A 21,589-nucleotide genomic window follows, 5' to 3' on the forward strand; every position below is an offset into this window, starting at 1 on the left:
GTAAAGTGTTTAAGCCATATAACATGAATTTGCTTTCTTAAGACTACTCCTGGCGACTAGCTCTGTTTCACGAAAATTTGGAGGGATTTTCTAAAGCTGTCCAAGACCACAGAGTGCCTGCTTCATGGATACAATATCGCTATTCAATTCCCAGCAGTTCTTGGCACCTTCACACCTCCCCACATACCTCAACTATATTACAATGTATACCTTGTCTGGGGTTCTTGCTCTCTTTGGTATTCATAGCTAGTATTTTTAATAGTGCATTACAAACTGCCGTGAAACTCTGAATGGCATTTTGGAAGCCCAATTCTTACTTTGTCTTTTTTCACTGCATTCAGAGGCATAAGATGTATTTGATGTAACATGCAGGAGCAACTGTCAGGCCGGTGAATGTTGTGTTTGGCAACTGAGAAGGGAGGAACCAGCAATCTGCACGTGCTTGAGGCAAATTAGATATTACAGTGGACCAACTTGGGTGTCAGCATAGGAGTCCTGCCAATTCCTGATAAAGTGGGGGGCATAGAATGCATTTGAAACAACGGGCTATTATATAGAGTACAAGCAGGGGACTCACAAGGACTTGTGCGGGCGCATCTCATTTCCCCTCCCCCATGATTTATTCTTTCCCTTCCCTGAAAGACCCCATAGCCTCTCCCCTTTTCCTGCTTCCTTCTCTCTTTCCCATTCACTAGTCAGCCTGCCTTTATCTACCCCTGGGTCTTCAGTTTTCTCTCCTTTCCTCCCCCTGGCAGCCTCTGCCTGGGAAAACTCTGGGCAAGTTAAACAGTGCCAGCTGGCAGTAGGGACGCCAGGTTCCCCCTGGCCACAGGCAGGGGGTGGGGGTGGGGATTGTCCCGTTGGAGAGAGCAGGCAACGTTTCACCTTTCCTCTTAATGTGTTCCAGTCCTGAGTTTGTAGCTCCCTAATGACAACCAGACAGGTCAAATGATAAAACCATGAAAAGCCTTCCAGAACAAAGCAAAAGCCTTAACCAGCCTTCTGGGTTTGTTTTGTTCTGTTCTGTTCCGTTCCAGAGGGCATTGAACGGTTTATTAACTGATTTATTTTGTTGTGGCTTGATTCTGTCCTAACGCTTTAGTGAGGGGGACCAGTTGCTCAGTTTTGAAGTTTCAACGACTACTTCTTAGTTTTACATGCTGTTACTTACAACTGGTTTTTAGTACTAATCCCACTACAGCTTTTTTATCAATTACTTTGTTGCTTTAATTTTATCTGTGTTTTGTCATTGTATATCACTTTGCTATTTCATGACAAAAAAAGCAAGTTAGGCATTTCCTAAAATAAAATAAAAAGTGGGCTTGAAGTCAAATTAAGCTCTGATGGCAAATAAATGCTCTGCATGTGAATCCTACTCTTCTAGCAGTTCCTCATCACCTAAAAGGTCTGAAGGAAACCTGAAAATAACACCACTGTCGTGAATGGCTTCTTTCTTTCCTGCAAAACACCATCTGTCAGACATGTAGCAATTGTAAAGCAATGTGTCACCTTCACAGCTTTTCCCATCACTGAAGACCCTGTACCCACTGGGGCAGGAGCAGTGGTATGAGCCAGGAATGTTGATGCAGGTGTGCATACAGAGACGAGGGGCTCCCTCCACCTTGTAAACTTCACATTCATTCACATCTGCAAGGAGAGAAAAAAAATGACACCATCCCATTATGCTGCAGACCATGGACAAATAGTTCATTTCATGGATGGAAATAAATAAACATCTGGGATATCCCCATTCCTGATGGTATTTGATCTCCGCAAGGAGTCTGTGTTCCAGATCTATGAAGCATATGTAATTTTATCACATTTCTTTGGTACTCATCTACTGGAATGTAGTACTACTGGAATGTAGTACATTGAGGACTACTCAAAGTCTACTAGCTGATAAGTGCCCTAATTTGACTGAAGCAGTTGCCGAATATTTGGCAAATATTTTAACTAAGGGTCTTCGTACCGATAAGTAATAGTCCATTTTATTGCCTATTTTGTTCATGGTGTTTGTTGCGGAATTGTATTACCGAATTTGTACTGATTTTGATCGGTACTGTATTATATTATATTATGTTATGTTATGTTATGTTATGTTATGTTATTCTGCTTTTTCTGTTTTTTATGCCATTAAAGATTTTGAAATTGAAATTAATACTTGAAGCAGCCAGACCCCTGATGCAGAACATCCAAAATAGGTATCATGTGTAGAAGTCTTGTATTTGAGAATTAATATTTAATCAGACATTTCCCATATCTGATCTGTAGCCACTCAAAAATATCTTAAAAGTTTGACACCCAGGAGTGGATTGGGAAGTGAAAATGGCCCTGGAACAAGCCAAGCTGAGTGGCCCCTCCCTGTAGTGCTACAAGCCAGCGCCCCAGCGGTTACTCGGCAAAGTAGTGCAGACAATGAATGCTAGCTCTCCCATTGCTTCCTCCTAAAAACTCAGTCACCAAAATCATTTTGGTGACTGTATAAATTGAGCATAGGAGTGTTCTTTTTTGCATGATTTGGCAATCCCCCTAAAAACTGGCAGCAGTGTGGAATGACACGAACTACTGTTGCCAATGAAAAGGTCTGAGCCAAGAAGCCCTGAGGTTTTGACAGAGTAACATGGTTTGCTGTCTTCATCTATTATAGCAACTGTGGGATAACAAACATGGAATTCAGCTTCTGCCATCAGCACTTACCTTCTTCAGGACATAGCTTTATGAGAAGCCTATGGCTTAACCCCTTAGTCCTAATCTTCTACAAAGGCTGCAATTTTGTGTTCGTTCAAATTGGGAGAAAATCTCATTGAACACACTGATACATCCAATTTGACACACAGTTGTAATCCTAAGTGTGCATAAGCATAAGGCAATGTCTCATACCCATCCTCCTCCTCTCTTCCTTCCCTCTCATCTATCATGCCCCTCGTATTTATTTTATGCATCTCTACTCTTAACCAAACTTGATTCACCAGGCAGCTTACAAGAAAATGAATAATAATGCAACAGAAAATATAAATAACTTTAAAGCATAAATTATAAAATAATCATAATATGCATACACACCCATATATGCTAGTGTTTTTGAAAATTCTATTGCTGATTGTTTTACAATTATTTATGTGTTCAGTTGTCAATTGCATTTTTAGCAGCTAATATAAGGGCGGGAATATAAAATTGCTAAAGCCATCTGATTTGATCAATATCAAAAACCCAAAAGGCTAACGCACTCACTGTTTGAAACATTTATTGAGACGTTTTATTGATTCATGATCGCACCTTCCCCCAACCCTTTGGTGGTGGAACTGTTTCGCAGTCACTTAATCCACGTGGTTTCCAGAAACGCTTATAAGGCAATCTTTTTCATTTCTCCGTTTCCCAGACGGCTTCCCCTGAGGTGCAGATAGCTTTAAGACGCAGTTTATTTCCCCGCCCCTCTGCCATCCACACCCACTGTGAAGCCCATGTCCCCTCCCCTTCCCCACCGGTGGCCATTTTCTGAGCCTTTAAAAAAAAAATGCACTTGGAGTAATGTTGGATCGTTCCTCTTTGTTTCAAAGAAGGGATCAGGATGTCAAACATGGTGTTTAAAGCCTGCAAAGAAGCGACTCATTCTCCAGCCAGTCTCTTTTGTTTCTGTTGTTACGGAGGAGGCTGTTCCTTTTGTTCTGGCTGCAGTAGAATGATTGTTTCAGTTTCTTCTCTCTTCTCTCCCCCTCCCCCCCGCCCCCATTTTCCTCCCGGTGCAATATCCCCAAGGTAAGATGGGAATTATTTCCTGCTCTGAGCAGTCTTTTGTCCCTTTGAGTGTAGCTTTTTAAAAAACAAATCCTCAGGCACCCGACTGTGCCTAAAGTGAACTAAACAAAAAAAGTTGCAGAGAAATTTGGAGAGCAGTTATGCAAGCTCTCTGAGCAGGGATTCCTCCAGGACAGGGGCTTTGCAGACACACCAGCAGCTTTGTGCAGTGTTTATTATAATTAAATGAGTTCTGTGAAGACTGTGGGACTGCAGTTTTCAATTGAAGGTGGCAGCAACGGGAGAGAGTTCCTTGCTTGGTCTTGCAGTCTCCCTCGCTCAACCCTATACAAGTTCTGCCCGGCTTCTCACGTTGCTTGTCCCAATTTGTAGGTGCTTGTGGACATTTTTATAGGGACAGCAGGGGGTCTGAGCAGAGATGCAGTCCCCAGGCTACAGGCTGCCGGGTTAAGTTTGCAAAAAATTAAAAAGGGGGGAAGGGGAGCTTGTCGCACATCCATGACATCTTGAATTATGCGATGCTCCCAGGGGGAAAATGCAGACAGGCAGTGGGAAATACAGCGATGAATTTAGCCAAGGTGTGCGGGGGGTGGGGTGGCGGATCTGACTGCGCAGCCAAGCCACATAGTTAGACCACGCTGATAATTTGGAGTAAATTAATGGTGCAGTAAGCCTCCCAGTAAAGAGCAATAAAAACCAGTATATAAGACATGTATCCTTAATGTGCATAATCACAGCAGAGAGGATGGGGTAAACACCCCCCAATGAACCAAATGCCTGAGGAAAAGGGTAAGTCTTAACTTGCCACCAAAGATTCAACAGAGAGCACCAGATGAACAGATGGGGGGAGGGCACTCCAAAGTCAGGACCCCACAGCTGAGAAGACTCTGTCCCTTGTCACTGCTTACCTTGCTTCAGAAAACAGGGACAGATGACTGAAATTGTAAGGTCCTTGGAGGTATCTTTTTGCTCTTCTCTTTAAAGCCCCATACATAACAATGATGATATTGTATGAATAAAAAACAACAATAATCCCTGTCCAAATTGTCTGCACACACATACGACTTCCTGCTAGAAAACTGTCATGTGTTATTAAAACTGTAGTAACTTGTCCATTTTACACTGGGTTTCTCTAAAATCTGGACATTCCTAATTGAGAAGATTCTCTGTGCCAGATTTCAGACTGATGGGACAAATTGTCTAGATTTTATGAGGAGTAGAATTTTCAGGCACTGTAATGGCAGAATAATGTTGAACTAGGATGGCTTGTAAGGAACAACTGCAGATTACTGTCTCCTGCAACTCTCAGTTACCGATCTGGCCGCCCTGGCACCCAGTGCTGACCCTTGAGATGCATCATTCAATCCATTGCTTACCCTGACATATGCTGTTTTCTGCAGTGCCACTCATATGGAATCCTGCTTCACAGCTGCAATGTTGCATCCGGTCAAATTTGGCACAGCGTGGCTTGCGACTAAAAGCTGGATCATTTGTGACGCTCCATGCTGGTGGCACTGACAGATAGCGGAGAAAAGAGAAACCCTTAAAAACAACAACAGAGATTCCCTCCTACTCTGAGTGTCTTTCTGGAAGGAAGGGTCGGCCAAAACATGACAATACCAATTAGATGCTTGGGTGTGTAATGCAGCTTTTGAGCTAAGGCAGCCCTAGAAAATTTTTAAAACCACTTTGTATACTAACCTCCATTTGCAAGATCGGGGGATAGAAATGGAAGGGAGTTCAGTAGTACACAAAAGCAGTGGATTGGTTCTCGTAGGTTATCCGGGCTGTGTAACCGTGGTCTTGGTATTTTCTTTCCTGACATTTTGCCAGCAGCTGTGGCCGGCATCTTCAGAGGAGTAACACTGAAGGACAGTGTCTCTCAGTGTCAAGTGTGTAGGAAGAGTAATATATAGTCAGAAAGGGGTTGGGTTTGAGCTGAATCATTGTCCTGCAAAAAGTAACAAAGGTAATGTGCTAACCATTGTCCTGTAAGTATCAAGCTAATGTGCTAATGAGGGTGTGGTATGTTGATATGGAACCATTGTATCCTGAGGTGATCTGTTAATGTGTGAAATCCAAGCTAATCTGCATGGCTATTGTTGACTGTGGTCTTTGTTAGTCTGGAGGTTTTCAATACAGGAAGCCAAGCCTTATTCATTCTTAAACTCTCTTCTTAGAATTGTCCAGTCTTTCAGTGTCTTGGAATAAGACCCTGTGTCCTGTTTGTGTCAGTCCATGTTCAGCCACTGCTGATTTCTCAGGTTGGCAAAGTCTGCAGTATCTTTCATGTTCTTTTATCCTTGTTTGTATGCTGCGTTTTGTTGTCCCGATGTAAACTTGTCCACAGCTGCAAGGTATACAATATACTCCTGCAGAGGTGAGGTGGTCTCTTTTGTCTTTTGCTGATCGTAGCATTTGTTGTATTTTCTTGGTGGGTTTAAACACTGTTTGTAGGTTATGTTTTTTCAAAAGTTTCTCCATCCTATCAGTGACTCCTTTAATAAATGGCAAGAATACCTTTCCTATGGGAGACTGTTTTTCCTGAGTTTTCTGATTTTTGTTTGGTTCAATGGCCCTTCTGATTTCATTCTTGGAATAGCCGTTTGCTAGCAGTGCGTGATTTAGATGATTAGTTTCTTCCTTGAGAAACTGTGGTTCACAGATCCGTCTTGCACGGTCCATTAATGTTTTGATTATTCCTCTTTTCTGTCGGGGGTGGTGGTTGGAGTTTTTGTGTAAGTAGCGATCTGTGTGAGTTGGTTTCCGGTAGACCTTGTGACCTAACTGAAAGTTTGTTTTACGGAAAGACTGGACAATTCTACCAACTATTTTGTCAGATTGCACAGAGAAGCCATTGAAATTCATAAACATCAGCACAACTTTAACAGAAAAGAAGAGAGTTTAAGAATGAATAAGGCTTGGCTTCCTGTCTTGAAAACTTCCAGACTAACAAAGACCACAGTCAACAATAGCCATGCAGATTAGCTTGGATTTCACACATTAACAGATCACTTCAGGATACAATGGTTCCATATCAACATACCACACCCTCATTAGCACATTATCTGGATACTTACAGGACAATGATTAGCACATTACCTTTGTTACTTTTTGCAGGACAATGATTCAGCTCAAACCCAACCCCTTTCTGACTATATATTACTCTTCCTACACACTTGACACTGAGAGACACTGTCCTTCAGTGTTACTCCTCTGAAGATGCCGGCCACAGCTGCTGGCGAAACGTCAGGAAAGAAAATACCAAGACCACGGTTACACAGCCCGGATAACCTACGAGAACCAATGAACTCTGACCGTGAAAGCCTTCGACAAAAGCAGTGGATTTGCTGAGACAAAATGGTAGGAGATCAAAGGCTGGGACAGACAAGGAGACGAAATCACCTCTTACATCTCCCAGGATCAGTGCAACTGATGCAAAATCAGGTGTTTGCCGAGTAAAACAGGGATATGCCCTCCTTTGCAGCTTCTTTGAATGACGTGATGTGGTGCAAATAACACATGGTAATTATATCCACAGTGTGGAAACTTGAATAGCTTCTTCCATTTGTTTGAATGGGATGTGAGGCTTAAATATTCTTTGTTCTACCTCCAATAGCTACATAAGCAAATAACATACCTGTCTGTGTTTGATACTGGCAATTGGTACCAGTCCACTCCTGTAGACAAATGCATTTGTACTGGTCAACTCCATCTATGCATGTCCCACCATTCTGGCATAGATGATTTCTGCATTTGCTGATACCTAAGAAGAAGCAATTAAAATACAAAAGGTTATGAGCTTCATTTTTTAAAAATCCATGAGCGGCTTTTGAAGTTCCCTGTGAAAAGCTTTTAGCATTTTTGCCAGAAACCTCTCTGACTGTAATGCGTGGAGCTCTATCTTTATTCATCTATTACAGTTTTATTCTAGAGGGGTAGCTGTGTTAGTCATTTATAGAAAAATGAAACATGAGTCAAAGGGCACTTAAAGACTAACCAGCATAAATTCCAGCATAAATATTCATGAATCAGAGCTCACTTTAGTTTTGATTCATGAAAGTTTATGCTAGAATACTTTTATTAGTGCATCTGAGGCAGTAGCCTCTGACTCAGGAAAACCTAAGATGGAATACATTTGGTACTCTCTAAGGAATCACTGGAGACATCTGTTACTTTTTAACCTGCGTTTCTTTCAGGAAGTTCAAGGCAGTGCACAATGTACTTGCTTCTCCTCTACACCATTTTTCAGAGCTGGACACTACAGCACTTGGTGGAGACAACCAACTTACGATGACAACCAACTTATGGTGACCCCAGCAAGGGGCTTCCAAGGCAAGTAAGAAGCAGAAGTGGTTTGCCATTGCCATTCTGTGCAGAGTCTTTCTTGGCGTCTTCCATCCACATACCAACCCTGCTTAGCTTCCGAGATCTGATGAGATTGGGCTATACCATGCTGCCTTCTCTCCTAGGAATATATTTACCACATGGAAACTTCCCAGTCAGTCATTTTCCTCAGAATGAAAGGAAACTCAAGAAAAATCCCGCTGAATTCCTTTGTTAGCAAGGAAAGGCCAGATTGCTCCTAAACAATTCCTATTCACCTGATTTTACTATTAAGTATTGACAATCCTGCCTTTTGATTAAAACCAATCTTTTAAAAAATGCTCATGAATCAAAATTAATCTAAAACCACAACAGCTGAAGCAGAACACAACTGAGAATAGCAGCAGTGGTCCATCCCAAGGCAGTCAAGACTTCCACCTTTCCCTGGCGTATTATGTGCCAAAATAATTAGTTTGGTGGAACGTCCTTGAAGAAGTAGGCGGTGAATGCCTTGTGGGTTGCAATGGCATCTGTCAGAAGCCAAGCTCTACTGCTCATCAATAGAATATTCTAAATAATTGGGTGTCACCAGACCATGAAAAGATTGAACAAGCAGCCAAGGAGCTTTAATCTCCCCCCATACATTCATTTGAGCGGAGATTCTCATCTGGCTCTCTACGGTGAGCCATGTTCATTGGGCCTCGACAACACCTGGGCTAGGCAATGGGAGGAGGTAAACAAATGTGTGGAAGTTGGAATGCGAGCCGCAGCAACAATCACTGCCCAGGTGTTCTAAAGAGAACAAGTGGCATTTTTTTCCTGACCAGAGGTAAGCTGCCCAAACTTTTCTAGCTCAATGGAGATACTGGTCATTTTTTCACAGACGTTTGGCACGGTTTCGCCTTTGTTTTGCCCTGCGGCAAATTTTTGATTTTTCATGAACGTTTGGAGTTTTAGCAGAAAAACCACGTCAACTCCGCTTCTTCTCAAACCTGTGTTGGTCCATTCTTTGTGGTTGCTACGCGTTTTTTTTCGCTCTATGAAAAACGTTCCTGGGTTCGGCCCTGACTCCCATAAGGCTTCTCTCGAGGCCTAACTCTCATGATCAACCCCTTCATGATAATGACAGCAAACCCACAACACTCTTGTAAATGTGGGGAAATCCTGTAATGTATTCTGACTAGGCTTTGCTGTTTTCTGCCACATTACTCATTTTCTTGCTACCACAGTCCAACACAATGGCTGTTCATCATCATGGAACAGACTTCTGCCCAGTCAGTAATTTTTAATAGGGTAATTATGTATAATTTCCTTGTTTGCCAATCTGGATCGACTACACATTGACAAAAGGGCATGTTTCCAAATAAGCACGTTAGAGTAATTACTATGTTTGGTTCATGCCAGTATCATTTTCAGATGCTGGCGTATGTTATTAGAAATAAGCAACTGCAAGATGTGATTTGTGCCTAGCCCTTCAGCCTTAACCACAAATGAATAACAGTTGCATGGATCTGAAATAATTAGCAGTATTTGGGGCGCAAAGCACTTATGGTGCATGTACAAGAGCATACCTTGAAATCTGGATGAATTGGTTTGGAACAATTGTTACACTGGTTCAAAATCAATTGCACTGATTAATATCACCCTTGCATGAACAAGCACTCTTTTACTTCCCATCTCATCTTGACAATTCCATATCTATATGAGATATGCACACTGAGAGGCATCCTTGATGACTCTTCTGCAATGTGAAACTCTGTTCTCTGGATACTCACCAAGTCTATCTATGAATGCCTGGTGCATCCAAAAACCTGGATGCTGGTAGTTTCTAGAAGTTCCACTCAACCTGATAAGCTATTCCCACTGTGGCAACCATTCCCAGAAATCCTACCTCTCCCACAATCCTTGTGATTTTGGCTTCATGTAAATCCAAGTGATTGTCAGCCAGTCAGAGCCCATGGAACTCCACTGGATGGGTGGGGATGAGCCAGCCTCAGCTTAAGAAGGGGGAGGGATCCCCCCCCCCTCAGACAGGAATTTTGTGGCTCTGGATAAGAGTGTCAGTTTAGCCAGGGTTTTATTTGGATTTAGTTAGTGTTTGGGGCCGGGTTAGACAAGAAAGCTTGTTTTAGTGAGACAAATAAGCATCCTGTTAAGGGCTTGATAAGAAAAGGACATAAGAAAGGCCATGCTGGATCAGACTAAGGTCCATCAAGTCCAGCAGTCTGTTCACATAGTGGCCAACCAGGTGCCTCTAGGAAGCCCACAAACAAGACGACAGCAGCAGCATTGTCCTGCCTGTGTTCCAAAGCACCTAATATAACAGCCATGCTCCTCTGAGACTGGAGAGAATAGGTATGCATCATGACTAGTATCTATTTTGACTAGTAGCGATGGATAGCCCTATCCTCCATGAACATGTCCACTCCCTTCTTAAAGCCTTCCGAGTTGGCAGCCATCACCACATCCTGGGACAGGAAGTTCCACAATTTGACTATGCATTGTGTAAGAAATACTTCCTTTTATCTGTTTTGAATCTCTCACCCTCCGGCTTCAGCAGATGACCCCGTGTTCTAGTATTATGAGAGAAGGAGAAAAACCTCTACCTGTCCACTCTCTCCATACCATGCATAATTTTATAGACCTCTATCATGTCTCCCCTTAACTGCCTTCTTTCCAAGCTAAACAGCCCTAAGCGTTTTAACTGCTCCTCATAGGGCAGCTGCTCTAGTCCCCTGATCATTTTGGTTGTTCTTTTCTGCACCTTCAGTATTACTAACTTGCATGTACAGGTTCTGTGGACTGGGGCTCTCTGTGTTAAAAGAGCACTGTTGAATCTGGAAAGGATCCTGACACCCCAGACGCAAACAAAGAGCAAACAACAATTAGACTTTTCATTGAATCTCCACAGAAGAGGACAGAATGGGTTACTGGACATTCTTCAGTGGGCAGTTGCCTCAGAATCCTCCCCCCTCTCTTCCCCACCATAGTCACCACACTAGTATTAGTATCACACTACCAGATGTTTTGCTTGCTCAGGACCATTTGAGCTTACAGAGTGAACGGAGTGATGGGAAAGGGCTGTAATTGGGAAATTATGGAAGGTAGGATACCTACCCTCTGTTGTCCAAAACTTTTGGGGCAAGTGGGACAATTGTGTTCTCCTCTGAGGATTTTCATATCAGCCTGGCTTTTTCTGAAATTTGATGCCCCATGTATTATACTGCTAGATTAAGCGGACCTTGCCTCTGCTATGCATGAACTCACAAAGTTCATGAACTCTTCATGTAGCCTCTGAAGAAGGCTGTCATTTTTGTGCTATTAACTGATTTCATAAGTCAAAGAAGGGGCAAGAGCTTGCTTGATAAATGAACAAGAAGCAACGTGTGTGGCGGGATCGTACAGTTTTGATTATTTATTCTTGCACAGTATCCCTACACATCAAACAGGAATAACATTTTACATAAGCATCGCTGCCTTGCTGATGTTTTTCTAACCACACCATGTACAGGCTTGTTTGCTAACCTGATAGGACAAAGAAGCAGAAGAACAAATTACCTTTGCATTGAGGAAATTCTCCAGTCCAGCTGCCATTTAGCTGACACACTCGAGAGCTGGAACCAACAAGCTGAAATCCAGCATCACAGGTGAAATGTACTTCATGGTCTACCATGTTCTTGCTGCCGAATCTTTTGCCGTTTGGAGGGGCTTCTTGTGGAGGGCAGAACACTACAAATATAGTTGGGTACACAGAAGTTATCAGCTCCCAGGCTAAAACACTTTCACACACTATTCCGGTGTGTTGTGATATGGATTACTATGTCCATAGTGACTGCAAATTGAATTCATGCTGAAGATGTCATTTGCTTGCCTTACCGTGAAACAATAGTGACTCCTTCAAAAAAGAGAAAGGCATTTTTACACATGCTGAATAATGCACTTTCAGTTCACTTTGCAGCTGGATTTTACTGTGTGAAACAGCAAAATCCACTTGCAAACCATCGCTAAAGTGCATTGAAAGTGGATTGAAAGTGCATTATTCAGCATGTTTGAAAGTGCAAAAAGCCAATATCAAAGGCCCATTCAAAATAATCCTTCTGAAAACAAACCACATTAGCATGTACAAAATGTCTGTTTTCTTAGTAGCTGCTCCAAATATATCCCCTTTATATATGATCCTCTGACTGTTACCTGTACCATGAGAACGTTTACAAATGTCAGGACCCAGTTATGGATACATGAAACACAACTCTTAGTTTCTAGAGGTGCATGATTTCTTTATACTGAAGATTCATGAGGAGATCAGGAAATGGCGTTTCTTATGTTCTTATGGATCTAGAACTTGAGATAGTTTCTTGAATTCCAAATATGAAAATTCTCTTTCCCAAATCCGCTAGTTCTTGGATTTGAAAAGCTTGTGCACGGAAATGCAATGGACAGCTGATTCTGTACATCCACTAGTACAAGTCCAGGAAAAATTGTGCTTGCCAAGGCTTGTTACAAGATGCATCATGCGCACCTTGTGAGTGCCAAGGGTAACAAAGCCCCAGTCCAAAGCATGTTAGTCATACTTTTCCTGAACAGATGTTTTGGGGAGGGGAGAATGAGGGACTGGGGCAAATAGTGGTAACAAGGCAGGAAGCCCTAGAACGTCTAGATAAACTGCAAACTAACAAGTCACAGGGACCAGACAGTATCCATCCTAGGGTTCTTCAAGAACTCAAATGGGAAATTGCTGAATTTCTAACAATGATAAGTAACATGTCCCTAAGATCAGCCTCTGTACCAGAGGACTGGAAAATAACCAATGTAATACCCATTTATAAAAAGGTTCCAGGGGGGAACCAGGAAATTATAGGCTAGTTAGCTTAATGTCTGTTCCAGGTTAATTGATGGAAAGCATTATTAAAGATAGAATTGTCAAGCATATAGAAGGGCAAGCCCTGCAGAGCATAAACCAACATGGCTTCTGCAAAGGTAGGTCTCGTCTCACTAACCTTTCAGAGCTTTAGAGCTTTTTTTGAATGCATGAATAAACATGTGGACAGGAATGAACCTGTGGTCATTGTGCATTTGGATTTCCAAAAGGCTTTTGACAAAGTCCCCCACCAAAGACTGCTAAGCAAACTTCATAGTCATGGGATAAGAGGAAAAGTCCTCTTGTGGATAGGGAGCTGGCTTAAAATAAGGAAACAGAGAGTAGGAATTGGTCAGGTCTCACAGTGGAGGAATGTGAGCAGAGGGGTACCTCAGGGATATGTGTTGGAACCAGTGCTTTTCAACCTGTTCATGAATTACCTGGATCTGGGGGGGTGAACAGTGACGTGGCCAAGTTGACACCAAATTATTTAGGGTAGCTAAAACAAAAAAAAATTGTGAAGAGCTACAAAAGGATCTCTCAAAACTGGAGAATGGGCATTAAAATGGCAAATAAGATTCAATGTGAGCAAGTATGAAGCGATGCATATTGGGGGGGGGGGAATCCCAACTTCACATATACACTAATGGGCTCTACACTATCAGTGACATACCAAGAGAGGGATCTTGTGGGGGTAGTGGATAGCTCGATGAGAATGTCAACCCAGTGTGCAGCTGCTGTGAAAAAGGCAAATTCCATGCTGGCCATAATTAGACAAGGAATAGAGAATAAAACTGTTGCTATTATACCGCCCTTATACAAATCTGTGGAGAGACCACTCTTGAAATATTGTGTATATTTCTGTTCACCACACCTAAAAAAGGATATTGCAGAGCTTGAGAAGGTGCAGAAAAGAGCAACCAAAATGGTCAGGGGACTAGAGGAGCTGCCCTATGAGGAGCAGTTAATGAGGGCTGTTTAGCTTCGAAAACAGGTGGTTAAGGGGAGAAATGATAGAGGTCTATAAAATTATGCACAGTGTGGAGAGGGTGGACAGGAAGACTGGGCAGGGAGTGAACATGGGGTCATCTGCTGAAGCTGAAGGGTGAGAGATTCAAAACAGACAAAAGGAAGTATTTCTTTACACAACACATAGTTAAATTGTGGAACTCTCTGCCCTAGGATGTGGTGATGGCTGCCAACTTGGAGGGCTTTAAGAGGGGAGTGGACATGTTCATGGAGGATGTGGCTATCCATGTCAAAATGGATCCTAGTCATGATGTGTACCTATTGTCTCCAGTATCTGAGGAGCATGCCTATTATATAAGGTGTTTTGGAACTCAGGCAGGATAATGCAGCTGCAGTTGTCTTGTTTGTGGGCTTCCTAGAGGCACCTGGTTTGCCACTGTGTGAACAGACTGCTGGATTTGATGGGCCTTGGTCTGATCTGGCATAGCTTGTCTAATGTTTTTATGTTCTAAGTTCCACTGAAATTACAACACAGTCCTAAGCAGAGTTGTATGCTTCTACAACTGTTGGACTCTGTTTAGGATTGCACTTCTAGCCATCACCAGCTTGCTTGCTTGAATTAAATGTGATACAAGTAGTACTATCTTTCTCTGGACTGAGGCCAAAGTTTTCAACTCAAGTAGCTACCAGGGCTTTTTCAGTTGTAGCAGTCGGACTCTGGAATTGCCTACCCCTTCACTTTTTTGTTATACCACCTTTCTCTTGACCTTCCAGAGATTCACCAAAACCACATTATTCCTGAGGGTGCTAGGCATTTTTGCTCTCTGACAATGCTATTTCAATGTGCTTGGATTGAAGTAATAGTGTTGGTTTAATTGATGAGTTATTAATTGTTTTATAGTTGTATATCATAATTGTTTTATTGTTACTTACATGAGTGTTTTCGCACTGCTGTTTGCTATCTGTTTTTTGTTTTACATCTTTTTAATTTTTTCTATTGTTGTCAATTAGATTCTATTTTAATTTTTGCTGTAAACTTCTTGGTGCTACATTAGTAGCAGAAAGGCTGGATGGAAATCTTCTCCACAAATATGTAACATTAATAGCACATTCTGAGTCAGGTGTACGGACAGACCTCAGTGTGTTCAACACATATCATTTACCTTTGTCTTCCTGTGGGTCTTGTTTTACAGATCCTACAAGCTGCTATATCTTGAGTTTGCTGCTGAATGTGTTTTTTTGTGCTTTTTTTTGATGGACAGTCTAAAGAATTCACCAGAACTAATTAATTCACATTCCATATTGAAGGCATTCTGTGTCTGAGCCGAAAATTCCTCTTATACAGGTGTCTTATCTATCTGTGAGATAATGGTCCTTTCTTCATGGAGGCTGTCAACATTATGGCTGATGTGCATTTACAAAGTCTCTCTGGGATTTTTTAAAAAGCATACTGGAGTATAAAACAGTGGCTGCTTAGTGAGACACTACCCTTTTGGAGGATGCAAAATCATTTTCCATTTTTAAAATATAGAGAAAAGGAAGAAAATAGTTATTGTTTTAGAAAATCCTTCATGTTCTCCCAGAAATGGTGTAGACCCCGCACATGCATTCAAAAAGCTGGATACCATTGTGAAAATTGATTACTCTGAACACTGCTCTTGATTTACTTACTGATAAGGTTTAATTTTTATATCTCTGCATTATATATTTGCAAATATCCATATTTCTGTTTTTAAGAATCTATTCATAGAATTATAGAGTTGGAAGGGACCACCAGGGCCATCAAGTCCAACCCCCTGCACAATGCAAGAAATTCAAAACTACCTCCCCCCTCCACACCCCTAGTGACCAGAAGATGGCCAAGATGCCCTCCCTCTCATCATCTGCCTAAGGTCACAGAATCAGCATTGCTGACAGATGGCCATCTAACCTCTTCTTAAAAACCTCCAGGGAAGGAGAGCTTACCACCTTCCGAGGAAGCCTGTTCCACTGTTCCACGATTCCCACATTTATTCTGAAGTTATTTCATACCGCTAGAAAACTGGCTGGCTGTTATACAAATAATGAAAACCATAGAATACGCCCAGCACAGACAAGCTAGGGTTGCCAGGACTCCCTAGCCACTGGCGGGGAACAGGGTACTAGGGTTGTCAGAGCCAAGTTAGGAAACCCCTGGAGATTTGGGGATGGAGGCAGGGGAGGAGAGGGACCTTAGGGGAGTATATTGCCATAAAGTCCACCCTCCAAATCATCCATTTTCCCCAGGGGAACTGGAGATGAGCTGTAATTCCAGAGGATCCCCAGGTCCCACCTGGAGGCTGGCATCCTTATGTAAAGTTTAGAGTTCCCAACCTCAAGGAGGGGCCTGGTGTTCTCCTGGAATTATAACTGATTTCCAGACTACAGAGATCAGTTCCCCTGGAGAAAATGGCAGCTTTGGAGGGTTGACTTTATGGCATCACTTCCCTGTTGAGCTCCCTCCATTCCACTCTCCTCAGGCTTTGCCCCAAATCTCCAGGAATTACCCAACCAGAATTGGCATCCTTACCTATCCACATACTTGGGGGAATTCCAAGGGATGCAGAAAAATATGATTTTATAAATTAATTGAAAAGGGGGAAAAACTCAAAAACCATCCTAAGGAGAACTAAAAATGCTGCTGAAGTGACTAAATGTTGAGAGCCACTGAGTATCAGTTAAAGAGGCAAGGGGGAGGGAGAAGGAGAAGCCCCTGAGATTTTAGTGGCTCCTGGAGGGAGGGGTGGGGTTCCACATTGTTTCCTCTCCCCCTGCAATGTCTTGTGGGCCCCCAGGTTAATTTTTAATACTTTTTAGTAGGTGGGGCTGAGAGAGTTCAGAGAGAACTGTGAGTAGCCCAAAGTCACCCAGCTAGCTTCATGTGTAGGAGTGGGAAAACCAACCCAATTCACCAGATTAGAGTCCACCGCTCCTAACCACTACACCACACTGGCTCTTTCTTTCTCTGTGCCATGGCCACAATCCAAATCTGGGCCCTGCAGTCTTGGGAAATCAGTGTGACTGACTGCTTACAAGTCAGTTGGGCACAACACAAATATTGTAATACGTAGTTTGATGTTGAGAAGGCCTTGCTTCTAGGGACAGACTGCCTCACCTGAGACAAAAGACGGAGGCTATGAAGAAAACTGGGAGTAGATGGTCCTTTTGGTACCCTAGTCCTGAGTTATTTAATGTTTTAAATGTTGGGACCAGAAGGGAACTGAACCCGCTGGCAGAGCAGTTGTCTTAAGACTGGCACAATGTTTTCTCTGTAAGTGGTGCCAATAAACAGTCTAGCTTTCACACTTTGCACCAACTGAAGTTAGCCTAATCATGGATAGACTCTTCATGGGCTCTTTACAGTAAGTAAACTATTAGTCAGTTACAAGCTGATCTTCCCACCCCCTTCCAATTTCAGATTTAACACACTGAGTTGTTTTTACCAGTTTGGAGGTCCGGTGTAGCTTTAGTCACTGAATTTTGGAGAGTCGTCAGTCGGTGCTTCATGATGCGGATGCCATCTGCAAATCGTGTTTCCTGCCCCTTCAGCAATTGCTGCATTTGGCGGATGGAAGCCAGAAGTTGCTGTTTGTTCATGCAGTTCTGAGGAGGGAGGGATGAAAAGAGCAACTAGATCAGATACCCTATGCACTAGCCCTGGTGCTGAGGCCTTCTCCACCACCACTGTTATGCATCAACCTGAATCAAGGTAGTGCACGAAATCTCCAGCCTGCAAAGGCAGAGGTTGGGCAAGAGCAGCTGAGGCACATCTAAGCTCAGGACACTAGCAAGAGGAGAATAGGCAGTCTCCAGAACAACCCCATAAAGTGACTCTTCACCCCACAAACCAATAATGAGAAGGGATCCGATCATTATCAAGGACTTCCAGGAATCTGTTGTTGTTTCTTTAAGCATCTGCACCCATCAGTGGTCTACGCTTGTTAAGTATAATTAGAAAGCAATTGTTCCAATGTCTTCTTCACTGGACTTATATCCTATACTTCCTCCATAGAACCAGACAAGATGATAGAAGGCCCATGAACACATTGCTGATGTGTTTTTATTCCTGATTTAACAGCCATGTGGGCCTTGGTTCAGATGGGGACAGTGGCCCAGGAAAGAAGGGGTTGACTCTTCCCCCTATCTTGCTTTCCAACTCTCAAACAGCACTCCCCTCCCTTACAGCTGCTGTTTGCCCTTTTGGAAGAAATGTAAAGGTTGCCTCAAAATGATAGACCACACATAGGGTTACCAGCACCAGGTTGGGAAATACCTGGAGATTTCAAAGCCATAGAGTCCAATTGCCAAAGCGGCTATTTTCTCCAGAGGAACTGATCTCTGTTACCTGGAGATTAGTTGTAATAGTGGGAGATCTCCAGCCACCACCTGGGGGTTGGCAACCCTAACTATACAATATCCCATGATATAGTGATTAGGATGGCTGCCATAACAAAATTTGTAGCACATTTTTTGCCTCTTTCCCCCATCTAATTTGGATGCAATTTGCAGGGATTGTATCCTCACTCAAGGGGCATTGTGCAGAAAAGCCATTCTGTGTGTTCCCACTCTGAAGGGGATTTGGGGAGGGTTTCCTCTGTCTCATTATGGTGGACTTGTGCTATCATGTCGTTCTATTGTGTTCATGCTATTTCACAATAACAAATACTCAGTGGCATTACTATAAAATGAGCAAGATTGCACAATAACATTTTTGTTTCTGTTGATTTCAGTGGGAAACATTTCCAGCTGTAATTTTTAATATAATTTGGATGAAATTTTCAGGAACTGTGTTCCTCAACCAAGGGATCAACACCACCAAATACCAGACACTCAAGAGAAGGGCTGCAATTTTATAGACAATAGAATAAATACTCATTAACCTAGAAAAAATAGATGTTGTAGCATGTAGAAGTCTACTTACAAAATTATGATGAAATGTGAGAAAACATTTGTACCCCTAAGGGGATTCTCACATGAACACTCGTCGAAGTAAACACGAAGCATTCAATCAAACATCAAACAAATACAGATCTTTTATTTCTGGCATGTGTGGTCAAAAGGAGGAGGAGAGAGAATAAGCAGAGATCAAGAGATGTGAAACTGACACATCGGAAGCATTCAGTCATTCATCAAAGAGGTATTTTATTCCTGGTATGTGTTTTGCCTTTAATTGTCTATAAAATTGGGCCCCTTTCTGCTGTCTGATACTTGGCAGGCTTGATCCCTTGGAGGAAGGACATAACTCCTGAATATTTCATCCAAATTATGTGGAAATGAACATGCTACAACTGCAAATGTGTTTCCCGTTTAAACCAATGAAAGCAAAAATCCATTATTAATCTTGGTGCTTTGCAATAATGCTACTGTGGATTTATTTATGAAAAAGCACAGGTGTTCCAGGAAGTGATACCAGTCCTCTCTAGGGATTGCCAAAACCCCTATAGTTTACCAGAGTTTTGACCAATTCCTAGAGTGGAATGATGTCACTTCTAGGTTTTCCGGGAAGTGATGTCACGCTGTTGGCCACCAGCCATTTTTAATTTTTTATTTTTCTCCTGCCACTGCTCTGAGGATCCCCAGACCCTACCAGGGGGCTGGAAACCCTACCCAGCACTGCTGCGTCAGGCTCACTCCTCTACATTCCAGGCTGTAAGCATTTGACATTCTACAGAGAAATGCTTACTTCATCAACCATGCATATATACGTTGTCCTTAAGAACATAAGAAAGGCCCTGCTGGATCAGACCAAGGCCCATCAAGTCCAGCAGTCTGTTCACACAGTGGCCAACCAGATGCCTCTAGGAAGCCCCCAAACAAGACAACTGCAGCAGCATTGTCCTGCCTGTGTTCCAAAGCACCTAATATAATAAGCATATGATCCTGGAGAGAATAGGTATGCATCATGACTAGTATCCATTTTTGGTAGTAACCATGAATAGCCCTCTCCTCCATGAACATGTCTACTACCCTCTTAAACCCTTCCAAGTTGGCAACCATCACCACATCCTGGGGCAGGGAGTTCCACAATTTAACTATGTGTTGTCTGAAGAGATACTTCTTTTTATCTGTTGTGAATCTCTCACCCTCCAGCTTCAGCAGATGACCCTAAGTTCTAGTATTATGAGAGGAGAAAAGCTGCTCCCTGTCCACTCTCTCCATACCATACATCAATTTATAGACCTCTATAATGTCTCCCCTTAACCGCCTTCTTTCCAAACAGCCCTAAACGTTTTAACTGTTCCCTATAGCACAGTTGCTCTAGTCCCCTGATCATTTTGGTTGCTGTTTTCTGCATCTTCTCAAGCTCTGCAATGTCCTTTTTTAGGTGTGGTGACCAGAACTGTACACAGGATTCCAAGGGTGGTCTCACCATAGATTTGTACAAGGGCAGTATGATAGCCGCAGTTTTATTGTCTATTCCTTGTCTAATTATGGCCAGCATGGAATTTGCCTTTTTCACAGCAGCTGCACACTGGGTTGACATCTTCTTCGAGCTATCCACTACCACCCTAAGATCCCTTTCTTGGTCTGTTGCTGCCAGCCAGATCCCATCTGTATATATGTGAAGTTGGGTTTTTTTGCCACAATATGCATCACTTTGCACTTGCTCACATTGAATCTCATTTGTCGTTTGGAGAGATCCTTTTGGAGCTCTTTAACCACCCTATATAGTTTGGTGTCATCTGCAAACTTGGCCACTTCGCTGTTCTGGAAGATTTGCCACCTCTTAACTTCATCAATAGCCAGCTTAGTCTGACTAACCAGTTAAGATGCAGCCCCTATGCTATTTCTGGATTTTTTAAATCAGATTTTGAAATGGAAAAAAATGGTCAGAAGTCTCTTTGGGGTATACCAAAATTTATCACAAATCCATGAAGTTTCAAGATCAAGGCACTTCTAAAATATCTAGAACTCAGCTGTTTTACAGCGGAGTTTTCTGGAATTTGGCAGAATTGCACCCATCTCCATGTAGATTCTATGTGCCAGAGCTCAGACTGACAAGAAAAATTATCAGGGTTTTATGAAGAATTGAATTTTCAGGCATTACAATAGAAGTAATTCATAAAAAGTGTGTTCTAGCAATCAGAAGTTTTGAGAAGCTCTAACAGAAGGCTTATATTCAAGAGAGACATACTGAATGGAAACAAAGATGAACAAAGTTGTAGTTCATGTCCAGCTTTTTGCACTTACTAATGGCTTGGATCCAGCAGAGGATTTCTGTGGATGGGAAGTTTTTTTTACTGATTTCCCTTCCTGTTGCAAACCTCCACCTCCTACCTCATGCTGTTCCTGGAGCGGGGGGTTCCTCTGTCCCCCAGGAGCAGCATTTCAGGGGGGATTTTGAGCTGTGGGGTGGGGGCAGGGAAGTCCCACTCGAAGGACAGATATCACTTCCATCAGCTGAAATTACTGCCTTCTTAATAGCTTCCTTGCACTGTTTATCTTTTTGATTTCCCTATATCAGCGTGACTTTTTGACTGTTGGTCTGAAGAGGCTACTCAAAGAATGTCTATAAAAGCCAGAGGGCACCAGCATTCATCATTGTGCTACCCCACTGCATTTGCAAGACAGACAGAAGAGAGCAAAATGAAGGGAAAGAAAAGATCAAATTTGGACTGGAGATACATGCATATTTCCCAATGAAAGTAAAACCTGTCAATT

General features: G+C 42.5%; 1 protein-coding gene across 1 annotated transcript in view; it reads right to left on the bottom strand.

The window, feature by feature from the left end:
• FBLN7 (fibulin 7) overlaps nt 1–21,589 on the bottom strand; it is a 29,889-nt gene that overhangs the window by 7,865 nt on the left and 435 nt on the right. Inside the window, exons 2-6 of the mRNA XM_056852680.1 lie at nt 17,371–17,530; nt 11,641–11,811; nt 7,397–7,522; nt 5,133–5,270; nt 1,510–1,647 (exon numbers count right to left, since the gene is read on the bottom strand). Coding sequence (XP_056708658.1) covers nt 1,510–1,647; nt 5,133–5,270; nt 7,397–7,522; nt 11,641–11,811; nt 17,371–17,530 — 733 coding nt within the window. The remainder of the gene's footprint in view (nt 1–1,509; nt 1,648–5,132; nt 5,271–7,396; nt 7,523–11,640; nt 11,812–17,370; nt 17,531–21,589) is intronic.

The sequence above is a fragment of the Euleptes europaea genome, chromosome 7, assembly GCF_029931775.1.
Source record: "Euleptes europaea isolate rEulEur1 chromosome 7, rEulEur1.hap1, whole genome shotgun sequence".
Taxonomy (NCBI): Eukaryota; Metazoa; Chordata; class Lepidosauria; order Squamata; family Sphaerodactylidae; genus Euleptes; species Euleptes europaea.